This window comes from Populus alba, chromosome 5 (genome assembly GCF_005239225.2).
Source record: "Populus alba chromosome 5, ASM523922v2, whole genome shotgun sequence".
Classification (NCBI taxonomy): Eukaryota; Viridiplantae; Streptophyta; class Magnoliopsida; order Malpighiales; family Salicaceae; genus Populus; species Populus alba.
Window position 1 is genome coordinate 19,544,017 of NC_133288.1, and position 27,750 is coordinate 19,571,766.

The following is a 27,750-nucleotide window of genomic DNA, read 5'->3' on the forward strand; positions in this document are numbered from 1 at the left end:
GGATCAAGCTCGTCTATGGAAGGAAATTTATAAGTTCGGTACCCGAAAAAAAAAAAAGAAACACACTTGAAGAGTAGAGAAATTTAATCGGCCGAAATGAAAATAAGGAACAACACTAACAATATCGAGCAACAACTCGGCAACTTGTGAATTAGCCCAACCAAAAAAACAAGGGACTGTTACCCTAGAATATAGCCGGGACAACGCCTAGTGAACAAGCCCATATCACTGTCATGAACTTTCTATAAAACAAGCTGAATCCCTACAAATAGCGTACGTGCTGTCTGGTTGCATTTCCACGCTGCCGCTTAAAGGAATCTCCCCTTGGACCCGATGGCCCTTGCATACTGTGCCCAGCTGATGAGGAGCCTTGCAATGGAGGCCTTTGATTAGGACTCCTAGCATTGTGATAACGAGGAGCGGTCTGCTGTGTGTTGTTCTTCAGCGAGCTAAGGAAGCTATTTGGATTCTGACTGATCCCTCTCCTTCCTGAACAGGACTCGTCAATCTCAGTTGCATGGACCATTGAAGTCAGTGACTCCACGGATTCTCCCGGTAATGAAATCCCAGATAGCCCATCATTGGACAGAATACAAGCCGTGGCATATGTATAGGCCCCAAGAGCAGGAGGAAGTTCTTTGTGAGGATGTGTCACCTTAAAAGAAAATGGATGACATCGTCAAATCAAGGTTAAACAATAAGGTTTGATGAAGGAGAAAGACCTAGTATATCAGTGTGTATTGAAACGAATCCTATACACTCAGAAAAGACAAGAAGGAGAAGGAAACTGAATCACGTACTTTGAATAAGATTGCTGCAGATAATTGCTCTCTCAAGCAGTAAATTTGAGCAACATCAAGAGCTGTTGCTCCAAAATAAAGCCACCGATCCACAACAACCATAACTGAATTATCAGGAGAGGACATGATCCTCTCACCCTGTTGAGTGCCTAATTTGCCATGTATTTCCATTCCATCTTCATCACTTTCAGCTCCATCTGCACTATCATAGTCGTCATCGTCGTCCTCATCATCCTCGTCATCATTCTCTGCAGGAGCGACTACAATCTCTGTTGCGAGTAGCAATAATGGCAGTGGACCAATGACAGTACAGTTCCTAATGTGCATACCCCCATCTCCACGAGTTATCTCATCATATATAACCAATGGGTAGTCATTAGATTTCCAAAATGATAATTTAAAATTAAGGGACTGAGGGTGCAACCGAACTTTAGCACCGCTAGTAGTCTCCACAACACGCTTTCCATTTTTAGGTGGAAGGAACCTCCCCACCATTGGATACAAACCAGCCACAAGGACAGCATGGACTATACCTGGAACATGCGCATTTGTATTACAACTAGAGACATTTTCTGGAATAAACCCCTTGCGTATTAGTTCTCTCTGGAGCTGTTTACGCATGGCTTGCAGCATATTCATGGTGCTTGAAGAGATGAAGTATTGTGAACAAAACGATGCTTCCTGACCCCTATTCTTCGCATTGTTCCAGCACTCAAAAGCTGCTAAAACTGCTAGCTGATCACTGTGCCCACCATACAATGAAGCAAGCTCAAACTTAGCAGCAGCAGCTCTCTTCTTTTCATTAGGCAGCATAGGAAGGGTAAATGGATCTCTATAATCAGATGCACATGCCAGTGTCAAAGCTGGGTCAAGGCAATTCATCAATATGGCAAAGAAAATCATCTTGCTGGTCAATGGATGAACAGGTAGGCAACCAATCTTCTCTCCTAGTTCTGTCAATTTTTCATCCACTGATAAAGCCCCAATATCTAGAAGAACAGCAACAGCATTGCGTATGGTTTCAGGAACCGGAGGGTCCAATGTCTTTTGCAAGAAATCTTCTATCTTGCAATAGGGATCAAGCAACTTCACCTGTAATGAGGACAAGAGTTAAAGGAAAGAGAAAATAAGCAATCATAAAAGCTTTCACAACCCATGCCTGCATTTAAAGAGAGAATTTATAGAAAAATTACCTGTAAACAGAGTTCCTCAATTGGCATTCTCTTGATTTCAGGAACTTGGAAATCTGGCAAAGAAGATTCTCTGAGTTTTGAATATAGATGATAGCATATTCCAGGCTGACAGCGCCCTGCACGTCCCTCTCGTTGCTTTGCACTTGCTTTAGATACCCAGGATGACTGAAGAGTTGATACATTGTTATAAGGATCGTAACTTTTTTCTTTCATGCGTCCACTATCTATAACATATACCACATCATCAATAGTAATGGCACTTTCAGAAATATTAGTTGAAAGAATGATTTTCCGGCAACCCTGAGGTGGGCGTTTGAATACCTTCTTTTGCTCCACAGATGGAACCATAGAATGGAGAGAGATTATAATAAACTTGGAACAATCTTTAAAAAACGGGTTCGCAAGTAATCTCTCCCGCGTTCTATTTATATCATCCCACCCTGGAAGAAAAACAAGGATAGCACCATCTTTTGAACCAACACATATTTTCTTTAATAACTGCTCTATAAGAACCACATCAACAAGTTCAGGATTAATTGTTGCCATATATTTATCAAGAAGCTGCTGTTGTTCCAAAGAACCAGCCAAGGCATTCTGAGCATGTTTTCTTATTACTTCAGCAGCTTCTTCCTGGTTTTCTTGTTCAGCCCATTTCAGTGCTGTTAATCCACACTTGGACTGTAAATTGCAGTTTGCGCCCAAAGAGAGGAGCATGCAAACATCACCGACCCTACCCTTTCCAGCAAAGACCATCAGTGGTGTCAGTCCACTCGCAGAATGCTGATAATCATACACCTTTGGGGTTCCTTCAGAAGAAACCAAATCTAGGAGGGAATCAAATTCATCATTTGACCAAGCCAAGTTAATAGCTTCATCTAAAGCAGCTTTATCTTCCTCTGTTAATTCATGACCTTCATCCAGGACATTTGGCATAGCAGAATCAAGATGATTATCATCTCTGGAATTTAAGATAGAAAGCACATCCTCCAAATGGAAAGCTTTGACCTGAATAATATTAAAAAAAAAAAAAAACAACAATAAATGATAAGATTATTAAGGATAAACAATTTTAACTGACACTCTTGGAAATAATTTTTACAGGATAAGTGAACCCAGGAACACGGATAATTGGGCAGCCACCAAAATATTGTGAAAATCGTTCAGCATCAAGAGTGGCACTCATCAATATCTGTATGTTTGATTATAAGAATACAATAATTAATTGCTAATCCAAATTGTTGAAGATAAGGAAACAATCCTAAAAGCATTGATGGATCCTTTTAAATTAGAACATAAAAATTTAAACTAACCAGCCGAAGATGAGAATGTGAAGGAAGTATGTCCCTGCACATAAGGAAGAATTTCAGAGAAAATAATCCAATAATGGAAAGTATACAAGAATTACACACAAAGTAATCAAACATACAGTATTGATTCTAAGTATCTCAGAGTTATATCCAATGTAACAAATTTTCCTCAATTGAAAAGATTCGAGTTAAGGCTCAATTATTGTCATAGCTATTAAATTAAAGCAAGATAAAACTGCTTGAAAATTTTAAAATCATGTATTTAGTACCTAATAATTGCCAACATGAAATCAGAGAAGCGATCCCTTTCATGAATTTCATCCTGTACAGCAAAAATTGGGTCATTGGTGAGCAACCTAATGCATAGAGATGTATTTATGAAGAAAGTTGAAATAATGGGGATTGAAAGAATCATCTGAGTTCATGGAATTATTCTGGAAAAGGCAATGCTAAATCAGAGTCTGCTGAGTGCTGTTTCATTGTTCTGTTTATTATTTACACACACACACTAGACTACAACAATTAACTATTGCCAAGATATAAAACCGTCAAACAGAAAATGCTAATCAAACAATGTCACCCCAAACAAATATAACATGATCCTAATCAAGTAAGAGACAATGATATTGAAAAGGAAGATTAGGAAGACTGTAGCTAAATACCACAATAATATGAGTTAAGTCGGAAACATTTTCCTTGGCCACTGTATTAGCTTCATCCTGCGACCCAGTGATGCCCTTGGAAACCAGAATCCTCAATAGAACCCCATTTGTACAGAACACAATTGACGAGTGCTTCCCACCTTTACTTTCCAAACGAATCTAATATTTAAAAATTGAGTCAGCAGCACAGTATATGAATGTAGAACCAATTCCATACATAAAATAAGATGGCAAATGAAGAATTTAGGATCCAAGGTGAAGTTTGTTAATGGTTGCTATGCATGAACATGTGGGCAAGATTTAATGGATACAATATTCTATTTTCCAGATTTAGTGTTGCACAAACCCCAAGATAAATTAATAGTTCATGGTGAGACATCCACAAACCCCAAGATAAATTAATAGTTCATGTTGAGAAACAATACCAAGGGTAATTCTGGTGAGAAATGAAAATAACCAATCCAAGAAATACCCAACAGTGGGAAATCTAAAATTTTAACTATCGACATAGTTTAACTTGGATCAAATAGCTTCAGCTACCCGGTACCAACCCCAGTGAACTCCTGATGGCCATTTTGTTGCCAGGAATAAAAACAGAAAAAACAGGGAATAGAAATAACAAATTAAGTCTCATTACTGCATTTGGTACATGTAGCTCGAAACCATAAAAGACTTCATAACAAAACCATGGTGGTACAGGTAAAGATAGGCAATAAAGAAAGAGTGCTTGTGCTAGTGGTGTGACCATGTGGAGTAGATGGTAGTGCTAGGGAGGAATGGGACATGGTGTGGACAATGTAGCAGGATGGTGGTGTGGTTTTAGTGGTGGTGGTATGGTATGGAAAGGGTGTTTGGTGTGGTGGTAGGGAAGACTATCATAGTGGTGGTGGCTAGTAGAGGTTTTGTGTGGGCTGCTATGTTAGCAATGGTATGGTCATGTGGGGTGGCTTTCATTCCTATCCTCCTACAGACCCACAACCCCTCCCCAACAAGAATGAAAAATATATTAAAATTTCATAAAATTTCATTCCCTAACATACACATTTGCATTCCCTATCTATCAGTATTGACTACAAAACACCTAAAGTTGGAATGAAAACTTCATTTCCATTCCCTGAAACCAAGAAGGTCCTTAAGGATAAGGAAAGGACGTGGTCTCTCGAGTATCTATCAACAAAAGTCCATTAGAGACGTTGTCTCCTAATGATTTCCAACCTTGTTGTCACTTTCCTTGTTGTCTCTTTTATGAAGTACTAGTAATTAAGAGAATTTTTTTTAATCATCTAATTATTCAAATCACCTAGTTCAGGGTTGTGACAGTCATCAAGAATTTGTGAGAAGTACCTTGTATCCAACGCTATCTCCAACATTTTCTCCTCTTTCATAAGAAATTCTCTCAGCAACTAGACAAAAGAATAATCAAGAGCATAAAATTTTGGCACAAAGCGAGGGAAGCAAATATGTTGGAAATATATCAACAGCTAGAACTTCACCCAAACCTGATATTGCAGAGATACGTCGAGGTTGTGTACAAACTATTTTACATGCTTCACCCTTTCCCCACATGTGGTCCAAAAGATATTGTGGCACCTGCGTCATGTTTAACAAGTACAGAACTCAATGATAGTGAAAATAATCATAGGTTTATTCAAGGGAATGAATGCCTCATCACATGTGCAATATTTTTGAAATGTTGTATCACCTATTTTCAAAGAGTGTCTCTCTAAGAGCTTTAACATTTTTCTAAAATGTTGTATCTCTCTCGGGGCACCTTTGAATATTGTGTGTGTGTGTGTGTGTGTCGAGGGAAAGAGATTTTTTCCCCTTGAGGTAGCCTTCAACCTTGTTTTAATATGCGTTTGTCAATCTCAATTCTTATTAAATTTTGTGCAATATTTTTAAGATGGACTGATGCAGAGCAAAAACCAAAGTTCTGAAGCCCAAGGTGGATAGTTTCTAAAGTTGAATGATGCAATCAAACATAGATGTAACATTTAAGGAAAAAAATTGTCATTCGACCATTAAAACCAAATGGGACTTGGACATCCAAAAGACTACTAGCAGAGCATACCCAAAGGAAACATAATTGCATATCATGTTCACTATGACAACAATAAAAAGCAAGAAAAGCTACTTCTGAAACACAGTTTCTACAAGCCATATTAGATGTACCATAAAGAAGACAGGGCAGAGAATTGGTAACCTGTGTGGTCTTTCCACACCCAGTCTCACCAGAAATGAGAACAACCTGCATAAACAAATTGAGCAACCATTAAGTTTTGGAAAATAAGCTAAATTCAATCATCAAATGTAGCTCAAACAACCAAACAAGAAACAATTCTAGAAACAATTCCTTCCTCCAACTAAATCCACATTCAATACATATTTGATAGACATAAAGAATTGTCAATAATAAAGTTATGTCTAATGCAATTTCAATTGAGGAGCCAAGTAGACAAATCATCGATTCTAAAACTTTAGACATTACCTGGTGAGATTCTATAGTGGATGTAATGACATCCATAAAGGATGCAATCGGAAGCTTAGACCTCCCTTCAACAATCTGCACACATATGATGGAATCTCAGAAATCATTTACTGTCAGACAACTTCTTTGCAAAATTTATAAGATCTTTAAACGGGAAAGGACAATAGAGCTTCACCAATAGCCATCACTAGAATTCATAAATCTTTAAGCTCTACTAGTAGGAGGACAGTAATAAAGATACAGCATCGAAATTCTAAATTAGTGAGTTAAGTTGTATAACCTGTTTTAACTTTGCATCCTTTTCTATTCTAGAAGCAAATGATTCAACCTTCTTTGCAATTTCTGCTTTTTTTCTGGAAGGTTTAGAGAAGATATCATCTTTTTTCTCTCGTGTTTTACCAGCAGTTCCACTATGTTTTCCTTCTAGCTCTGCTCCACGGCCTCCTTCTTCAGGAGGGTAGTTTGAAAATAGTTCCCCCAAAACAATTTTTGATTCCCCTGAAAATGTCAAATGAGCGAGGTTTTCCTTCCCCTTTACATCATCTAACTTCTTTGTATTCTTGTAAACAGAAACACGTCGCTGGCCCCCGCGCCTATACATATTTCAGGTTTGTTAGAAACTATATTGGAATCAGAAGAAATCACTACGACCAAGTTAAAGATAAGAATTTCTACAGGCATATATTTACACTATTCAACGTCAGATAAAGCATATACACATAAATAAGCACTCACCCAGAACTCTTGGACTTCATACCCATTTTCTTGCACACCTCATGTACCACAGCACGGTCATAGTTTGATAGGTTAGCTTCGAATGTGTAAACTGCATGCAGCATCCAAACATCAATATACTGATCTTCCAAAATAAATTCTCAAGTGGGCGATATCAAATAACCGCATTTTGTAATATAAGGATAGTATAAGACCATTCACTATGTTCTTCCTCGTAATGATAAAGTTAATGTTCTTCTAATTAATCAGGATTAAATTGAAACATATAGAACTAGACAAAGCCTGCATGATAATTTCTTTGTTCTAAACCGATAGTGAAAAAAAAGAAAAGAAACCTTCACAGCAGATTGAAAAAAGAAAAATTGTTTTTATTTCATCACACAAACACTACGAAATTTAATTATATTAGCTTCATGATCAATAGGCATACTTAATGAACAAATACTACCAGGTTTAATTATATTAGCTTCCTCAAATTAAACAGCATATTTACAAGGAAACAGGAAAAAAACAGAACACACCTAGCCAATATATAGCAACCAAGTAAACGGTATTTGTTTTTCTTTCTAGAATTAAAGAACAACATTCATCACAAAAGTGACAAGTGAATTACTTCTAATGTTTTCTTTAAAAAGAGTGAAAGACCACAATCTAAAAAAAAAAAACAAAAAAAGAATTCCACCATTTTCATTACTTCAACTATAAAACAAAGCAAACCCATATAAAAAATTTCAGTTTTAAACAATTCCCACTATAAGAAACACCCAGATTAAATAATTGAAGGAGAGAAAACAAAACAAGGGAGAGACCAAGACATGTTCAGGAGGTTTGTGGTAAAGTCAATAATACCTTGATCTGGGGCAGCACGGAAACTTTCAAGAATTTTCGAGATTCGAATAAGAGTAGCTTCTGCAACTCTAGGGTTTTGCTGCTGCGCTGCTTTCTTCTGGTTCTTCTTACCCATTTTCCCTTTCTGTGCTTTGGTTTCTTGATTGTTCATGTTTTATGTTTTTGTCTGCTGTCAAAATAAGGTAAGACTCAGTGTGACAACAGTCTTTCTTACGCACGTACACACAGTGTCGAAAAGAAGAGGGACGTAACAGGGGTATACTTTTTGAGGGTTCCCTGTCGATTCTTTTATTACGTTCTTGTTTATAGGGCTGCACGCCTCTTCGTTTTTAGGGTACCTTCTTCTTGCTTTGGGGTTTTCCCTCCACCCCCACCTCCACCTCTTATTAATACAGGAAGGCTGAGTTTTGTTTTCTTCTCTAGATTAGCTTTTCGAAATTCGGTAATTAGGTTTTGACATGGAAAACATGCTTTAGGCTTAAGAAACGAAGCCTAGTTACTAGTTAGTTTTACCCAAACCTAAACATAATCCTAGTCCAGTCCAGCCAAGATAAGAAAATGGGCCACTCTCACAAACAATGCCATGCCAATTTCGTAGCAGGGCCACAAAAGGGCTAAGAGTCCATGTGAAAGCAGGATTTGCAGACCTCCCCACCTCTCTCTCTCTCTCTCTCTCTCATACACGCCCTCTCTCTATATCTAATCTACGTCTCTACATAACCCCATTCAGTTTGTTTCCCCCACGCAAAGAGAAAACCAAACCCCCTCCTCTCTCTTTCTCTTCCTTCCGTTCTCTTTATCCTTCTCTTCTTTCTATAATATACAAAGCAAAGGTACCAGCCCATTTCACTTTTTCTATTTTTTTCATAAAATAAACAATAATATCACTATTTCCAGCTTATAATCACTAACAAGTATTTCCAAGTTTTTTTTAAAAAAAAAAAAAAATTGGGTTAATCCAGTGCGTGCTTTTATATCCTACTTTTAATGTAACCGACAGAGAAACAAACAGGAGACTCTCTTTTACCTTTATCCATTTCTGATTATTGTATATTGGGTCCTCTCAATCGGTTTCTTTTTCTCATGATCCGAATCGGCTACCAAACTTGATTTCCATTTCTGGGTATTTCAGATTTTACTCTTTTAAATCCTAATTTGTACTTATTTTTTGCCTGATTGTGTTATATTTTTTGTTTGCTTTCATCTCTTGTTGTTTGTGATGGCTTGTGATGGCTTGTGATTTGGGTGCTTGGTTTTTTAGTAGATTTGGTGTTTTGTGTTATTAAGTGATTGGTGATGATGTATTATTGCGTTAATGGTTGTTTCTGATCTGGGTTTTAAGTTGTTTTTTGCATATGAACCGAGATTGAAATGATTTTGTTATTTTTCCTGGAAAGATAATTGCTTTTTCATATGGTTTTACGGGTTTTGAGTATTTGTTGTATATCATTACTGTAATGTGTTGGTTCAATTATTATTTTGTGTTTCTTGTGCAATTAGTGTGGTTACTCGTTAACATTTTTGTTTCATGGCCTTTGTTGATCATGAAAGTTTCGGATTTTTCAGTTTGGTTCCTTGTTAAGGAACCAAATGAGTTTTTCTGGTTCTAATTGATGAACATGTCAATTTGATTTGCTGAAATCTATGCTTTTTGAGCATACATTGTCAAGAATTAATGCTGATAAAGACAATGCTTGGGCACTAGATGTCTGTGGTCTCGGTGGCACTTTAGGACTTAAATTAGTTATCCTTGGAGATTGCTTAACATGTTCCATGACCGAATCAAAACTTTTGTCCAGGATAAATATTGTTCCTTGGCATTTGGTTTGCCTCAATGAAGATGCAAGTTCCAAGTTTTAGATTTCCTAGTCTCTTAAGAGTTCACAATATCGGGTGGAAGTTTAAGCTATCCACACATCAAATGTATGTCTTTAAATGTGGTGTGTGGATTGGATTTTTGAAGTTAATGGAAGTGTGAGTAATTATTCCCTCAAAATTTATATAGGAAAAGATTGACGAGTTTTAATCACATTTCAAAAGTTTAAAATCAAATGTAATTCAAGGACCCAGTTCTTCAAATGGGGGTGGGGTGGGGTGCTGTTTTATTTGACTCAAACAACTGATACAAGTGCAGCATGATGAGCTATTGAATTTCAATTACTTTGGAGTCGATGTATTATCATATTCTGCACCATGACATATCAGAGTGTAACTTGATAGAGATAAAGAATAATAATCTGTAATGTGCAGCTATCTGCCTACATTATCTGATCCAAATAGATGGCCATGCTCTTAAAGCCAGCTATTAACTAGTCTTCCATTGCATCCCATGTTTAGATGATAACATATTCTCTAATTGATGTAGCTGTCTACATTCAAAACCATCATAACAACATATTTCCAAGTTCGTTTTTGCAGAACTCAAATCAGCAGGGCTTGCTATTGATGCTAGGAAGTGAAAATTATAATATACTAAACCTCAAGTTGCAAGAAAAATGAAACTATTAAGTCCATCTTCAATATTTGTTATGTGGGAAATTCTTATTCCTTCACTTTTGGCTTGATTCAGATAATGAAAAGTGAAACATCAGTGGAGTTCATTTGAGGTGTTATTTCTTCCTTCAAGCTTCACAGTTATTCTAAACTTATTCTCAAGGTCCGCTTCTTTATCTCTGCACTTTAGTTTTTCCCTCCAAAATGGTTTAGAAATCAATTCTCTTGCCTATTTAAAACTGTGAACCAGCAGAAGTTACCAATCATTTACAAATTCTGTCATTCTTATTCTTAAACACAGTTAGGTTTACTGATGGATGCTCTGATGAAGTTATACTTGATTCACCAATTTATCTCTTGAACAGAAGCATTTTAAATTTTATCTGAATAGTGAAATTTTAAGTTTCTTAATCTCATAGCAGTGACAGTAGGAGTGATAATTACAGAAGCTTGTGCAAAGAAACCAAGAGATGAGTTGACAAAGACATCTTTGAGAAAAGTTGACCCATAGAATGACTCATATAAGTGAGATTGTTGTTGATTGTCCATAAGATCAGATACTCAAGGGGAGAACTTTTTTATGACTATGTCTCATCCTTGCTCCCAATTTAACAAATTTTACTTGTCTATGTTATGCAGGAAAATATTTATTGTGATACATTGGAGGCATTTTAAATTATATTCCTTAGTTGTCTAGCTACATTTGCTGTAATATATGGGCTGAGGTGCACATTTCATGGGAGGTGTAGACGATAATGAACCAGCCTTAAAACGCCTGAAATTAGCCTCCGGAAGGTTGACCGGTCTTTCCAACGGTTCATCTTTAACAGAGCCCATAGTTGGATCTTCTAGGGATTTGATGGCTCGTCCCCTACAATCTGAAGGGGATGAAGAGGTTCTTGGTTCGAAAGGAGTTATTAAAAGAGTTGAATTTGTCAGAATAATAGCCAAGGCATTATATTCTCTTGGATATAAGAAGAGTTATGCACGTTTAGAGGAAGAGTCAGGGATACCATTGTATTCATCTTCAGTAGATGTATTTACACAGCAAATTCTCGATGGCAGTTGGGATGAAAGTGTAGCCACATTACATAAAATTGGTCTAAAGGATGAAAGCATTGTCAAGTCAGCATCTTTTCTGATATTGGAGCAGAAGTTTTTTGAACTTTTGGATGGGGACAAAATTATGGAAGCTTTGAAGACCTTGAGGACTGAGATTACTCCTCTCTCCATTAACAATTGTCGAGTTCGGGAGCTTTCCTCCTGCATTGTATTTCCTACACATTGTGATTCAGATGGGTCTTCGAATCAGGGCTATGGAAGGACAAAGTCTCGGACTAAGCTGCTGGAGGAACTGCAAAAACTGCTTCCCCCAAGAGTTATAATACCTGAAAACAGATTGGAACATTTAGTTGAACAGGCTCTTACCTTACAAAAAGATGCTTGCATCTTTCACAACTTATTGGATAAAGAAATGTCTTTATACTCTGATCATCAGTGTGGAAGAGATCAGATTCCTTCTCGAACTTTGCAGGTTAAGGCATATTTTCATGATTGGGAACAGTAGCTTTATATGGAGGTCTTTTGCTATTTCATTCTTTGGCTTAAGATTGTATTCCATGCTCCAGAGTTTCTCTTCGTTAACTGTTAGTTTTTGTGTGGTTTGACCAAATTTTATTTATGCAGAGCTATTATCTTCTTAATGCCAAACTGTAAAAAAGTTGTGGGGTCAGAAGAGTAATCAAAGTTGAATAAATCTGTCACGTCATCTTTTTATTGGGAAGTAAAGAGGGATAGTTTGATTAATGCGATTAATTTGTATATTTTTAGTAATCCTATTCAAGTTTGAAACAAGTGCTTATTGGTTAGATTTATAACTTAGTGACATTCTTAAAAAATATATATATTTTTGTGGAACTGAAAATCCTGAAAGTTCAATGTCTTAATAGAGAAAAGTGCCTGAATTTGTAATAATTTGTTCATCGAACTAACTAATCCCTGTTCAGCTTAGAGAAAAGTGCTTCCTAGCAAGTTTTAGAAGTTATTTTGAGGGGAATTCTGCTAGGAAGATGCTTGAACTTCTATCTTCCATGAAGTTCATTTTATGACCCCTTTCTTCTTTGAGTTCTACAAGGATTTCATAAGATAACTACATTGTGTAGGTATTTCTTGATTCAGTCCCCATGTTAGATTTTTTGAATGCGTTTGTCCTTGGTCTACTCTTAATGCCTTTGTCCTTACACCTGCCTGATTCTTCTTTGTTAGTTCTTTTGTTCTTCACCTTTTTCTTCCCATTTAATTTATTTTATTTTACTTCTGGGTTTTGATGGCATAATATATGTGGTATACTCGGTATGTAGAGGCTGATGCACCCTATACTAGTCTTAATAGCATTAAAATGTTAGCCTAATGGCTATTTCTTTTGTGAATGAAGAGCATGCTTGTCTGCTCATAAGGATTGTGAACTGATGATTTTCTTTTATTCTATATTCCTCCTGTTTTGCTTTTGCTTTGGATTTTATTTCGATGGGCAGACCACTCCTTTTCATTTTCAGTTGCTTTCAATTTGCTTTCTATGTATTACTGGCAGCACTAGATTGAGTCTTTCTTTTATTCCCACTGGAACAGATATTAGAAGCACATTCAGATGAAGTCTGGTTCTTACAATTTTCACATAATGGGAAATACTTAGCTTCATCCTCTAACGATCAATCAGCAATCATATGGGAGGTATAATAATTTATTTTTAGTATTTTATGCTGTTATTCAATTGTATTTTCATGTCCCTTCTCCCATATTTTGTTTGGTTTTGTTTGCAACATGCTGCCTGGGATGTTCAGTAATAGGTTTTTCATATGATGTCAGAAAAAAAAAACTAATCTCTCTGTTTATGCATCCATAGTAATCATACACTATTAAAATTCTTAAATAATCAAATATTAATTCCCATTACTATTTCTAAGCTTCACAGGGTATGCCTTGTATACTATGTGCAACTCTCTCAACAACCATTGATTTATCCAAAGAACAAGGGACTGCTAAAGGCCCATATGCATCCATGTCATTCTGCTTATGAAACAATTTTATATGTGCCAATTAATTTGTCATGCTTTCCAGATTGATGTAAATGGTGGAGTTTCTTTGAAGCATAGATTATCTGGTCACCAAAAACCTGTCTCCTCTGTTTCTTGGAGTCCTGATGACCATCAGCTTCTCACTTGTGGGGTGGAGGAGGTTGTGAGGCGCTGGGATGTTTCTTCTGGTGAATGCCTTCAGGTTTATGAGAAAGTGGGTCGTGGCCTGGTGTCATGTGGATGGTTTCCAGATGGAAAATGGATATTTTCTGGCATCAATGATAAGAGCATCTGCATGTGGGAATTGGATGGGAAAGAGGTAGAATGTTGGAAAGGGCAGCGAACTCTGAAGATTTCTGATTTAGAGATAACGAGTGATGGGAAGCAGATTATAAGTATGTGTAGAGGAACTGCACTACTATTACTTGATAGAGAAGCTAGAGTTGAGAGAGTGATTGAAGAGGATCAAGCAATAACTTCATTCTCATTATCAAGAGATAATAGGTTCTTGCTGGTTAATCTTCTGAACCAGGAAATTCATCTTTGGAATATAGATGGTGATATCAGGCTTGTTGCCACATACAAGGGCCATAAGCGTACCCGGTTTGTTATTAGATCATGTTTTGGGGGACATGAACAAGCTTTTATTGCCAGTGGTAGTGAGGACTCTCAGGTATGGATTTTTTGGTAGCTTTCTTTTTCTCTAAGATCAAAGGTATACAAGAAATTCAGAGGTTTTGTTCATCTATTTGATTACTTTTCCTTGTGCATCTTTTTCTTTAAGTTCTAAAGGTATACTAGAAATTCAGATGTTTTGTTCTTCTATTTGTGCGTAAACCATAAACTTTTGTGTGGGAATATTTCCCTTTCTATTCTTCTTTAACCCATTTTATCTCGAAAGGTGTTTGGTAATGATCTGGTTAGGTCAATCAAGAGAAGGGCATTATTTGAATCAAATATTGCATGTTAGTTCTTGCCTTTTTTAAGAAGGTCAAGTATTTTTTACATTTCTTAGGTAACTGATCGTGTAGTTTGTTCCTAAGCAGTTGAGATCTCATGTAGATCACAGCCATAGGATTGCCCATACTGTAGTTTCTTTTAAATTTGTATGGCACTGAAATTATTTATCCTGCCCCCTTACCATGCATAAAAATCATAATGGATACTGACTAGTTCTAATTGATAACCTAGAGAATAATTTAGAGAAATCTACTTTTCATAAACAACACCTTCAACCCCAGAAAAAGCTTATAAGGCTTTTGTTTTGGTGTACATGTCCTGTGATGTTTCTGCATATTATTATATCAACAATTTGCCATACCTGTATGGTATTCCATCCTGTTCTTTTTGGAGGGAAAAAATGGAAATTACATTGACAGTTTTGTGACCAAAAACCTTTAGAAATAGCTCAGATGCACATGGAGAGTTACAGGTATTTGTATATACTCATATGCATTTTTATAAATTTATCATATGTCCCTATCATCTTTTTTTTCATAGAGGAATAACATTCCTTTATATGGATAAAAACATACTTGTGAAAAAGTTTGTTCTACACTAAAAACTAAATCACAAACAAAATGAGTAACCAGCCAAGATTAAGAAATCATCCATTATCAAAATATAATAAAATAAAATAAAATAAAATCTGAATGAATGGAAAAATGTCTTGCATTTCAGTTTTATTTTTTAATATAAATGTGTAACAGAAGGCCATTGGTGGATTTTGCTGTTTTTTTTTCTTGCACAGAGAACACTGATTTATCAGGGTTATGCCTTTTTTAGGATATTACTATTTATATTTTATAGTTAAGATCCTACCATAAACAGCCTCTCATATGAATAACCGAGGGAAAAACACTCCGGGAATTGTTAGACTTGTCAATAAGGACATTAGGCCTGTCTCTTTTTGCATGTGTTCTTGTTACTATACTTTTAATAGTACTTATTATTTGATTGGTAATTGTTCTATGGAAATTAGAGTAAGAAATCAAGAGTCTTAAAATATTTAGCCACATATGTGGAGTGTTAACACGCCACAATATAAATCCCAGGAATCTTGGAAATTTCTGGCCCATGTTCTCTGCTGTATTGTGAAATTTGTTTCCACATAGTTTGTGCTGTGTTCATTGTATGGTATTATAATTACACATGGAAGAAGAAGCTGTTGGAACATTCTGGAATCTCATCTCGTAAAAGAGCCTTTGCTTGTCATGCTATTGTCATTTTGGGCAATTGGTTTATAAATAGGGGATGCAGGTAACTAAGTTCAGCGGATTTTGATGAATTTGGGCTTGCTGTGTTTGAAACGTGAATGTTTATTACAAGGGTAGATGAAACTCTTTGGTTTTGGATATTTAATTTTATATTCTAGTGACATTCTGAAGTGCTGTTATCATTTCTTTTTGAAGTGCAAATTATCTATATCTGCAGATATATTTGTGGCATAGAGCCTCAAGAGAGCTTGTAGAGGCATTGCCAGGTCATTCGGGAGCAGTTAACTGCGTGAGCTGGAATCCAGCAAATCCACACATGTTAGCATCTGCTAGTGATGATCGTACCATTCGAATATGGGGTGTAAATGCCTTGCAGGTGAAGCACAAGAGTGCTCACTGCAATGGCATCCACTACTGCAATGGAGGGAGTTGAAAGATACCCAAGCATGATATTTTCAGATAAATACTCATTTTCCTTGACCATTGCTTTCATGTATATACTTTAATTTGTTTCCAGCAGACATTCATATCAAACAAACATGTGAACTGTGCAGCGACTTTCTGATAATAAATTCCCTATCATTTTTAACCTTGGATGATTTCTTTCCTTAATTATTAAAAGGCTAAGAAAATAATAATAATGTTGACGCATTTATTTATATGATGGGGTGGTGTTATTATAGATACAGATTAGACGGAGTATTGATTCCATTCACCTGTATGCCATATAATTTCTTTTGCATCTGTAGTTCTCGTTGGCTGAAATTGTTGCAAGAAATTTGCAATGGTTTTCAAGCTCATTGCGTTGGTTTTCAAGTCATCTGGGATTGATATGTAATGGCACCATGCCTGAAAGGAATGTAGATTTTGGCTATTAAGGGCGTCCATCAAACCGACCTGGCGTTCTTGTGCATTAGATAGCTGGTCTAATTTTGCCCTGGTTGATAAAGAAAACATTTGGACAGAACCTGTAAATTGGTGTGAGGGTGTTTTGCCCCCCCAAGAAATGATTCGATGTGTTTTGTTAGAAAAAACTTTTTGATGTTTTTGTTCTCCATCAAGAAGCATTTTGTGAAGCGTCTTGGGGCAGTAATTTCTATGCTTTAAACACAAAAATTAACCCGTATCCTTGCATAATCAAGTTTCTTGAACCCATGGTTCTTTAAATTCAAATATAAATGACCACACTCCACCCAACTCCCTTAATCAGCACTCTTTAAAATCTTAGCGAAAAGGAGAGCTAGACAACAATTCAAAACAAACATCATAGATTTAAATATGATTTACATACAATTCCTTAGTTAAGTCTCTTAAGCAACACTGAAGGAACTTGCAGCGCTCTCCACGAACTTTCTTGCTCCCTTGAACCACCTCTTGTCTCCAGCTTGTGCCTTGCAAATGTAAAGCTTGCCATCTTTCACAGTGGCTGTGATCAGTTGGTGCTTGCCACCTTCATCTCCATCAGCAGTCCTTGTCAGTACTGACAAGAAGAAATATTGCTTCCCACCAATCACTGGAGTTGATGTCTCCAATATGTTAGCAGTTGCCACGGTATTGGGGTCGAAACCACCCTGCATGATCAGTTCAGATTTGCATCAAATAAGAATGCATATACACTGCCACTGTGGGTTGATAAAAACAGAAAATTGCTCGACGTCCGTTGTTATTAGCATTTCATACAAATAACATGAGAAATCAAATGAATTATACTGCAACTTTATCAAGAAATTCTCTCTCTCTCTCTCTCTCTCTCTCTCTTGGTTGTTTCGACAGTACCTCGGATGCGGTTGCAAACAAGGAGGATTGTTTTCCAAGCAAGAAATCCACCTGCAGTGACCAGAGCAAAATATTTGTCAGTAATATTCTACCATCTTTCCAAAATAATTCAGGTTTTGAAAGAAAGCTTGATATTAATTAAAAAAATCTTCAACGTGGATTTGAACTCCTATATTAATCTACTGGATTAAGATTAGGAAAGGGGGTTATGCATTACCTTGGAGAGGAATTCCTCAGGGGAACCGTAGTCGGTGATGGATTTCTTATCGGTTGGGATGACCATGACAGAAACGTTGCTGGTGGCATCGAAGTTGTCCTCGTATCTAAGAACCTGACCAGGGAACTCTCTCTCCTTGCTTGGATTCCATTTTGATGGAATTGACAACTTGAATCCATCTCCATTGTAGGGCAAGAAATCTGTGTCTGTCTTTGGCTTCCCGAAAATATTGGCTGCAAATGACCATATCAACTTACCAGTTAGACAAAATCTGATCATTTCTCTTGGATACTTCTTTAAGTGTATTGGAAGAAACCATAGCTGGGGAGATTATCCCCAAAGAAAAAAGAGAGGAATCATGGCGTACATATGATGTCAACAATTTAAGCAGGAACCCCTTAGAGTCCTACTTCAATTAAGACGACTAGCAATTAAGAAGCAGAGTAAAGCCAAGAAATAAAGAAGGAGCATAGCATGTATGTATTACCAGATTCACCATAGGCAGCATCAGCAGGAGCTACCTTGGATCCAAGGGCAGCAGCACCAATGAGCACTGTGAGAGCCAATCTGCGAGACACGACACCATTATCCTCCTCCTGTACTGCCTGCTTTTGGGCTCTGCAAACCAGCTGGGTGGGCTTGAGGTTAGCCACTTGGCGTTGTGATGATGGAGTTGATCTAGCAGGAGTGGTTAGTGCATGGTGGTGCAAGAAGCATGAAGTGGAGGCCATGGTCTTTTTTGCTTTTCACTCCCTGAAAACCTTGGGGGTTGTTTGTTCTGTGTATCAACCTCCGTTTGGTGGGCTTTGTGGTGTCTAGAAAACGGGTTTGGATGCTTGTGCTTGCGATAAATGAAGGCCATTGGACGGTTTTGGATATTGTATGATGAGAAGAGATCAGATTTTCGATGTGGGATAAGGTTGTAGTGGTTCTGACTGCTGCCACGTGGAATCAACACTCCAACTTTAACTTCTTCTGGCTTTGGGGTCCATCGTGCTTCGTCGTCGGAATATAGATAGGTTCTTCACTGCAGGTAATTTTCGAAGGGATCCGATCCGTTTCTATTTACTACCTTCGGCCTGTCACAACCAGGCCTGGAATGAGCCCAGGATATTTCGGCTCTTTTCTAAGACTGGGCTAAGCCCATCAAGATAGCGGACTTTATACCTTTTCATCGAACAATTCTAACATACAAGTAATGTTTAAACGAGGGGCCAAAGGCCCAGAAACAAAAAGATCCATGGTAGAAGTAGTCTGTGAAAAAAAAAACAATGTGTCGTTGCCCCAAAAATTGCTAAACTATTGGAAGTTTTAGCCAGATCTTTATACATAAGTTTGGACCCGACTTATTATTTATCAGACTCACAGACATGCCTTGAATCTAAGTCCAAACCACGAGCCCAGGTTGTCTTTAAATATATTAAGTAGATAAAGTCATTTTGGGTCTATTTTACATAATTTAATTTTTTATTATAAAAATATAAACTATATCTAAATTTTTTATATATATTAATAAAAAAGTTGATTCAACTTGTGATATAGCACGATCCAATAATCTAATATAAACTAATTGAAGAGAAAATCATTATTGTCTTCCATGCATAACAGTGTTCACTTGAATAATACTTTGTTTTATTTTTTAAAAAGATTTAATATTTTTTTCTTTTAATATTAGGTTTGTTTATCCCGGTCTCATGATTTGAGTCATGGATATAGAAAGTTAGCTCGGATTTTTTATGTCCTTTCAGTTTTAGTTTTTTTTTAATTTCATCATTTAATATTTGGCTTATTCGGATTTAGGCTTCATAATTTTATTTTATTTTTGCTTTCTATGAAGTAACTCGGTCTTATTACTTGAGTTATGAGTTTGGCAAGTTAAACTAAGTTGACTCGGGTTATTTTTTATTTATTTTTTTAATTCCATCCTTTAACATTAGATTTTCTTATCCTGAGTCGCTAGTTAACTCAGGTTTTTTTTATATTTTTTTTCTCAATTATGTCCTTCAATATTTAATTGATTTGGAATTAGGCTTTGTGTTTTTATAAGTTGATTTTTTTTTTCTCAATTATATCATTCAATATTTAGTTGATTTGGAATTAAACTTTGTGTTTTTATTTACGTTTTGTTTTTTATGAGGTTATCTTTATCTCACTACCTAGGTTATAAGTTTCGCAGGTTCACTTACGTTGACTTATATTTTTCAATTTCATTATTTAACATTGATTTAATTGAGAATTGAGTTTTATATTTGGTTTTGATTTGTTTTTTCTAAGATTATTTTGATATCATGATCTGAGTTTTTGATTTAATAGGTTAAGCCGAATTAATCTGGATTGATTCAATATATTTTTACCATAATATATTTTCTTAAAATATGTAGGTTTAAAATTTTTTTTAGTCAAACTATAATTTTAACCTCGGTGGAAATTGCCTTTGAACCCTTTTGAAGCATAAACACATGGATATGGCACCCCTCTCCCTTGCTCGGCTTGGTGGTTGGGACCGTCAGTTCTAAGTGGTTGTTTGGTAGTGTGGTTGTGGGTGAGGTTCACTCGCAGCCACACATCTTGATGTTTGGTAAACCAAACAAAATTATTTTTGCTTGTTAGGGCCCACATCATTTCTGCTGGCCAGCCGCAGGAATTGAGAAGCAGCATTTTAGTGGATACGCACGAGAAGCAGCAAAATGCTGCTTCTCAATTCCCGCGGTTGGGCAGCAGAAATGATGTGGGCCCTAACAAGCAAAACTGATTTTGTTTGGTTTACCAAACATCAGTGGAGCCATGCTCCATTGTCACCATGTCTTCTTCTTCTTCTTCTTCTTTTTAAGTAAGAAAAGTTTATTTATTTATTTTTTGAAAAACCAGTGAGCAAAGTTTATTCCCCCCCAAAAAAAAAACCAGTGCAATTAATCGTGAACAATATATATATATATATTTTTTAAAAATTAGTTTAAGGTGAATTAAATTTACTCGTACTATAATCTCAATTTTATTCATGATAATATTTTACCTAATTTTATTGCACGCTCAAAAAATCATGGAAATTGTAGTTCTTGTCGAATAACTTTTGTACGTAATGAAATTGTAATTTTTTTTTAAAAAAATTGTGTTTTACTCGAAAAACTAGTATTTAATATTATTTAATAACACTACATAAATTAGAAAGATATCGCATGATGACGTAGCATTTATGCAATTTGATCGCAATTCTAATAATAAATATATCACAATCTTTATTATTTAATAACACTATATAAATTTAAAAAATCAGTTTTTGTTGTTGCGTGCTTAAGAAACCATAAAAAATATAGTCCTTATTTGATAGATTTCGTATGTAATGACATTACATATAGTTTAATGGAATAATAAAAAATATTTGATATTAATATTATTTATTTCATGATGTAATAACAATAGTTAAATCTATAAATTTAAATTAAAATCATTAATATACATATATTAATTATTTTATAACCTCAATTTGAAAATTATTTTTTTAACCAAACATATTAAACTACTTTTTGTTCAACCTCAATTTCAATCACAGTTTTAACCAAACATATATTTTTTCAAATCAAACTCAACTAAAAGTACTTTTTATAAAACAACTTTTTTAAAATCACAACCACAACAATAATCACAATACTAAATACACCAACTTGTTTATTTTAAGCGTGTACGGTGGCGGTCCTCACGACCGGCGTCAGAGACAACACACGTGGATAAAAACAAAGTGCCTTTCACTCGTATTTTGTCCATGTCCTCTTTGCTTTTCTTCCAAATCAAGCAATGCCCCCATGATTTAAAGTATGAAAAGCTAAGACTCCAAAAGCATCTCGAGAGCGATACCCTAAATAAAATGTCAGTTGGTCCCAGTAGCAACTTCCATGATTTAGGTCGTTGGAAATGGATCGATTTGCATTTTTGAAGAAAATAGGGACCGAATTGAACTTTTCTATAAATCTCAAGCAACCTTATTGTCGGGATTCTCGCCGTTCGGTCACCGTCAAGGTGATTTGGGGGCAGGAATCACGGCGAACGAGTGATTAAAAAGCCAATGCATGGAGACAGAATTTCTCAAAATAGTTCAACTCGGTACTCATATTTTTAGAAGGTTCAGATTTAGCACTTCTCTAACCGCTTATTTGATGATAATTGTTGACCGTGACCAATTGACCTATTTTATTGATTCCTGTATCAATTGACTCGGAGACAGGGATAAGATGTAGACAGGGTCAAGATCTCTCTCTCTCTCTCACACACACAGCACACACACACACACACAATAAACTTCTATTTTTTTTATTTTTAAAAAATAATAAATATCTATTTTTTATTTTAAAAAATATTAAATTAATACTTTTTTAGATTTTTTTTAGCATTTATTTTGGCATTTTGCTCGACCCAACTTTTACAAAGACCTGTTGGTAACCGACTTATAAGACTTTTTTTTTTTCCTTTAAGTAAACTGATAATGATAAAATATACTAAAATAAACTTTCCATGGAAAAAAAAAAAAAAAGAATATCACTCGCACTTCCTTTTCTTGAAAGCAATAAAGCAGAGAAAGGATAATAGAGAATGAAACTAGATAAGAAGATAGAGAATTGCACTTTTGTTTTTGTATAAAGAGGAGAAAAAAGGCGTTAACAGGGAAAATCTTATCTTTGCATAAAGTCTGGGATTGGTTTAAATTATTAAATATTGTTGAAATAAATCAGGAAGTAATTAGTAAACATCTGTGTGCTAACTCTTATAATTCTGCCAGGAGAATTTTTTTTTTTTTCAGAATGAAGGTAGATTGAAATTGAAAGCTTGAAAGAAAGAAACCCACCTTCCTTTTTTTCACCCATTTAAAAAATTAATATTTCTTCACAAACTTTGGTTGATGATGTTTAATTTAACTAGCACTAATTTGCATGAACATGTAAGAAAAAATAAAGGTTATAAGTTAAATATATTTAGAAGTACCAACAAATTAATTAATGATATATTTTATTTGTACGCTAAACGGGATGGAGCCGTTGGTGTGCGTGGTCACCGAATCATGAATTTGCCAGTTTTGATTGTCGGCATTGAACTGTGAGCGTCGTGTGAACCGCTTAGACGTCACGTGCTCAATATATTTTGTCTATATATCCCCAGATATAAATGGTGGTTTGAATTCCCGCCAAACTGCCATCTTTCCAGCTTTCTAGACCGTTATTATTTGAAAAAAATCCATGTCATTACATTGTTTCTTCTTTTCAAAATTCTATGTATTTCGTTGGCGACTCGATCGGTATATATCGCCAACGACAAAGGTCTGTTAGTATAGATCGACAAAAATAGAGAAAAAATACATCGGTAAAAATTACCGGCAAAATAATTCCGTTGATAAATTCGTTAGTTTTCGCCCATTTTATGGCAGTGTTATTAATATTTATTTGTAATACTTTATTACTTATCACTTGATATAAACAAAATAAATGCAATAAATCACTTATAATTTTAAGTAATCTCACCACTTATAATCATGGTTAACAAACTTGAAAAAAAAGAAAGAAATAATATCTTTCTGTAAAATACTAGAAATCATACTCTAGAATAAAAGAGAAATAGAGTTAAAGAAAGCCGTAAGAAAAGTAAGAATGCAAAAGAGCTACTGCAAAGCTCACGTAATAAATGAGTCAAGAAAGCCGTAAAGAAAAAGAAGAATGCAAAAGAGCTACTGCAAAGCTCACGTAACAAGTAAATTTTTTTGGGATAAAAAAGAGATTAAGAAAAAAAAAATTTACTCTAAAAAACCACCTAATTCTTAGCTTTTGTGCTAGCTTATCAGTTAATCACAATTTTTTATTAGCTATTGTATTTTTTTTTAGTTCACCCAATTCTATTTAGGTTTATTTGAAAATACATTAATATTTTTTTAGTGTTTTTGAATTGTTTTAATATGTTAATATCAAAAATATTTTTTTTTTTTAAAAATATTATCTTAATATATTTTTAAAATAAAAAATACTTTAAATCATTACTGTTATCATAATACCAAACAAATCTTTAATGCTGATTGTCCGCTTCTACTTGAGTTTTATTAATGCAATTATCATTTTCTATATATATAAAGAAAAGCTTCCTAGGATACTCTACGTGTTTTTTTTTTTTATTATTTTGGGGTGGTGGGAGAGAGATTTTGGTGTCTAGCTACCAACCAACCAATGTAAAATGTCTATTAAAATAAAATAAAAACCAAAACAGGAAGTAAGAAAAAGACAAGTCCTTACCATGTCGTTAATAATTTGTTCGGGCGTGCATTACGAGTTATTTTTTTAAAATATTTTTTATTTAAAAATATATTAGAATAATATTATATATATATATATATATTAATAGATATAAAAAATTAATTTAAAATTTAAAATTAAAATAATATTTAAAAACATGGTTCAACTGAAGTGTTAAAATAAACCTCAAGCTAGATGGCTGTCGGGCAGGCGCGCGCCAGTATTATCTCTCCCTCACCCTCCCAACTCCCGTTTTCTCAAACTAAACAAGCAAAACGCTGGTGAGGTTGACCTGTTATTTTAATTCCAATCTCCCGTACGCAGCAACAATTAAATAAATAAAAAGTAAAAAACCCATTCGTTGTTGAGTGCTACTGCTATCTATCTTGTCTAACCTCAACAAGAAATCCAGACTCTGGTTAGTGTTCTTTATTTCCTAGCTTCTCTCAATTTGATCACTTCTTTTATGGCTTTACTGCCTGTTGAAGTTTTTGCTAACTAGTAGCGGTATTAGATTTCTTTCTTTTCAATTGGGCTACTCTTTGACTTGTAATTACTGCTCCTTTTGTTGAATGCTTGTTTGGGAGATTTGTGTTTATCTCTAAATATATGTTAACCGGGTGTACTCAAGTTTGAGAAATGAATTTTAATGGCATTTACCTGCAAGAAAATTGAGGATTCATGGCTGATACTGTGAGAGATGCCATTTTTTGGATGATACAGATTCTTAGCTGACTTTACTACTGATCTTCTATCAACTGGGTTGAGTTCTTTCTTTTTCCTTTTCTTACAGGCATATGCTTCTTTCATTTTTGCTCTTGTGCTTGGATTGTTGCTCCTGAACTTGGAATAAGACTCAACTTTATTCCTTTTTAGTAGGGATGTGCTTGTTTTGTGACAAGTAGTCGCCTCCCCTTTCGAACAATTTATCCACAAGTCTTTATGATGCTCTTACTTGTAACTGAATTATTGTGGCTTTGTTTTTTGTTATTACGTGCTAGTTGAATTTGTTTTGAAGTATCCTTTTTGCTAATTTTTTTTTTTTACTATAATTTGTATTTCTCTTGAAGATTGCAATCATGCCTGAGAAAATAACAGCGGAAAAATTTATCAACAATCTAGTAGAAACTTTTGCTGATACTGTTCCAAAGAAGAAATCCGTATCATTTTTTGAGGAAGAAAACAAATCTGTCACTTCTCGTATCAATCGTCTATTTGGGCGACAGAAGCCTATCCACCATCTTTTGGGAGGTGGAAAATGTAGGGCCGGCTCTCCCTGTTTCTCTGCATTTGTGTTCAATAAATCCTTATTGCTTTGGTGCTCGATTTCTCACTTTCACCATGAATCATGCAGCTGCCGATGTTCTCTTATGGAGGAACAAGAAGATCTCAGCTGGTGTTTTAATTGGGGCAACAGCCATCTGGGTGCTCTTTGAATGGCTTAATTACAATTTCTTGTCTCTTGTATGCTATGCTGTGGTTCTCGGTATGCTTGCTCAATTTGTTTGGACAAATGCTTCAGGCCTAATCAACAGGTAAGTTGAGTGTTTTCTCATCTTGCTGCTTGTTGTGTTCATGCCAGTAATACATGATTATAATTTATGTTTCATAATGATTTTTCTTTGTCACAGGGCTCCATCTCAGGTCCCCCGCCTTGTACTACCTAAAGATATATTTGTCAGCATCGGCAGATCAATTGGTTCTGAGGTTAACCGTGATTTGCAGTTTCTTCAGGATGTGTCATGTGGAGGAAACTTGAAAAAGTTTCTTGTGGTAGGTCTTAACTGTGTTTTTTTTAGTGATAATGTTTCCTTCAGCGCATATTGCAAACCAAACAACAGTTCTTGATTCTTCAACCATCTAAACTTTTCTAGCACATATTGTTAAAATATTCATTACAAATCCATGCTTTACAAATACATAGAGATGGATTCTGTTTATGTTTCAGGCTCCACTGTTTCATAACACTGTCAGGGATTTGGGATGTCAATCAATAACCAGGAGATGTGTTCTAACTGTTATGAACTCTAGAACATGGCTTAAAAGCTTTTCTGCAATTGCCTTTTGGATTTTAAATTCAAAGAGAATCTTCATCCGATTCCTTATATGCTGTAAACTGAATGGCTGTCAGTAATTAATGTCACTTTATTCATTTGCTAGGTAAATCAAAAAACATTCCTAGGAAAGTTTGGGAATGTTCTCACTGTGAACCTTCTTGCAAGAAACAAGGAATTTAAAATCTTAATGCAGATGGTGATGTGAATCTGGAAGTATGTGGTATAATTTCAGTGGTTTTTCAAATCCAAACAATCTGTTATGCTGATCATCATTTGGAATATTTTGTTAACATTTTCCATCAAGCCAGCATTTGCCCTCCAAATTATTTATATAACCATCCCATCACATGTTTGCCAGAAATTCCAAAACAGAGGATTAGTTAAGGTTTTGATTGCTTTACTTAACACCTATTTTTTTTCAATCACATTCTCCATTCTTTATTTTAGGTGATACTCCCTTATGTGATGATGCATTTAACAAAATATATAGTCTTTTTTCAATTTATATTTTGTAGTTGCCAGTTCCTCAGATTAGTTCTGGAGATCCTTATTTGAAGATATTCTTTGTGATTAAAATAGTACTCTACCAGCATTATGACTTCAAGTGGGAAAAAATGCATTTTTTTGCAAAAATTCTGGTCAAATCGTGGAAAGGACATGGAACTGTGTGATCCGAAGGATATGGTTTACTAAGTTGCGATAGATCAATGATGATTGAATAATAATTTTATTATGCACCTGCCATTCTAATAAGAGGATTTATTGGTTCACGCAAAATCCTTGCAGGTTGTAGCAAGCTTGTTGGTTGCTGCAATTATTGGGAGCTGGTGCAACTTTCTAACTGTTATATATATTGGTGAGTTTCCAATTGCCATCTACTGATGACGATTCCAAGCTCTGCAGTTGTGATCAATGTTGAATTTTGTGTCATTTTTCATTTAAATGTTTATATTCCTTAAATTAAAAGGGTACAAGACAAGCTATACAATCATATAATCATCTCTGCTGCCCAGGACAAATATTTCTTTAAATACACAGGGGGAATAAAGAAAGAAAGCTGTTTGATAACTTTCGCATGCTTTTGTCCATAACAGGGCTTAATCTGATTTCGGTTTCCCCTTTTCAGTTTATCTTGTGTATTTTACTTTCTTTTCTTCACAAATAGCAGATGATGGATGAGTTTTGTGATATGTATGATTTTGAAAACTCTGTTGTTCTTCGCAAGGTTTTGTCGCTGCCCATACATTGCCAGTCCTGTATGAGAGATATGATGATGAAGTTGACGACTTTGTGCACATGGCGGTGGATCAGCTCCAATACAACTACCGGAAGCTTGATGCCGGATTCCTCAGCAAGATCCCCAAAGGAAAGTTCAAGGGAAAGAAGTATGAATAGATTCACTTAGTGATGTATCAGTGAATTTGGTAGCTGTCCTGGCAAATTTACGTGCTGGATATCGAGCAAATCATTTATGTAGTATGCCATGTTATTAACTTAAATCTGCCAGAGAATGTTGTAATGGTCAGCCTGTGAATTCATGATGTTTTGAAGGAGTATAATTTGGCCAAGCTGATACCAGAAGCACCCAAGCTTAGACAGAGGTTTTTTTGTTTTTGG

The 27,750-nt window shown here is 35.4% G+C and overlaps 4 protein-coding genes across 8 annotated transcripts; 2 read left to right on the forward strand and 2 right to left on the reverse strand.

The window, feature by feature from the left end:
- Positions 1 to 73: 73 nt before the first annotated feature.
- On the reverse strand, positions 74 to 8,473 carry LOC118061718 (DExH-box ATP-dependent RNA helicase DExH6). 2 transcript variants are annotated; one of them, XM_073409468.1, is made up of 15 exons: positions 8,297 to 8,473; positions 8,035 to 8,203; positions 7,186 to 7,276; positions 6,731 to 7,043; positions 6,451 to 6,525; positions 6,166 to 6,210; positions 5,462 to 5,552; positions 5,307 to 5,365; positions 3,963 to 4,121; positions 3,570 to 3,622; positions 3,304 to 3,337; positions 3,093 to 3,182; positions 1,994 to 2,998; positions 801 to 1,892; positions 74 to 655 (listed from the first exon to the last, which is right to left on the reverse strand). In XM_073409468.1, exons 2-15 carry the CDS (start codon positions 8,183 to 8,185, stop codon positions 263 to 265), a joined length of 3,651 nt encoding a protein of 1,216 aa, XP_073265569.1. In that variant the 5' UTR covers positions 8,186 to 8,203; positions 8,297 to 8,473; the 3' UTR covers positions 74 to 262. The 2 variants fall into 2 exon arrangements, with proteins under 2 accessions (XP_073265569.1, XP_034931151.1); XM_035075260.2 differs by having other exon boundaries at positions 8,035 to 8,473.
- A 252-nt stretch (positions 8,474 to 8,725) lies between these two features.
- LOC118061720 (WD repeat-containing protein 26 homolog) lies at positions 8,726 to 16,408 on the forward strand. 2 transcript variants are annotated; one of them, XM_035075264.2, is made up of 6 exons: positions 8,726 to 8,867; positions 10,604 to 10,690; positions 11,167 to 12,061; positions 13,156 to 13,257; positions 13,645 to 14,274; positions 16,035 to 16,408. In XM_035075264.2, exons 3-6 carry the CDS (start codon positions 11,264 to 11,266, stop codon positions 16,248 to 16,250), a joined length of 1,746 nt encoding a protein of 581 aa, XP_034931155.1. In that variant the 5' UTR covers positions 8,726 to 8,867; positions 10,604 to 10,690; positions 11,167 to 11,263; the 3' UTR covers positions 16,251 to 16,408. The 2 variants fall into 2 exon arrangements, with proteins under 2 accessions (XP_034931155.1, XP_034931156.1); XM_035075265.2 differs by having other exon boundaries at positions 8,749 to 9,157.
- A 660-nt stretch (positions 16,409 to 17,068) lies between these two features.
- LOC118061721 (oxygen-evolving enhancer protein 2, chloroplastic) lies at positions 17,069 to 18,662 on the reverse strand. Its single transcript, XM_035075267.2, has 4 exons — positions 18,298 to 18,662; positions 17,811 to 18,043; positions 17,594 to 17,644; positions 17,069 to 17,388 (listed from the first exon to the last, which is right to left on the reverse strand). The coding sequence occupies exons 1-4, from the start codon at positions 18,539 to 18,541 to the stop codon at positions 17,128 to 17,130; spliced, it is 789 nt and encodes a 262-aa protein (XP_034931158.1). The 5' UTR covers positions 18,542 to 18,662; the 3' UTR covers positions 17,069 to 17,127.
- Positions 18,663 to 24,261: 5,599 nt separating this feature from the next.
- LOC118061717 (reticulon-like protein B8) lies at positions 24,262 to 27,714 on the forward strand. Of its 3 annotated transcripts, XM_035075258.2 has the most exons (7): positions 24,262 to 24,494; positions 24,870 to 25,033; positions 25,147 to 25,336; positions 25,431 to 25,611; positions 25,708 to 25,849; positions 26,920 to 26,989; positions 27,359 to 27,714. In XM_035075258.2, exons 2-7 carry the CDS (start codon positions 25,019 to 25,021, stop codon positions 27,526 to 27,528), a joined length of 768 nt encoding a protein of 255 aa, XP_034931149.1. In that variant the 5' UTR covers positions 24,262 to 24,494; positions 24,870 to 25,018; the 3' UTR covers positions 27,529 to 27,714. The 3 variants fall into 3 exon arrangements, with proteins under 3 accessions (XP_034931149.1, XP_034931150.1, XP_073265188.1); XM_035075259.2 differs by lacking the exon at positions 24,870 to 25,033; XM_073409087.1 differs by lacking the exons at positions 24,262 to 24,494; positions 24,870 to 25,033 and adding an exon at positions 24,527 to 24,838.
- Positions 27,715 to 27,750: the final 36 nt, after the last annotated feature.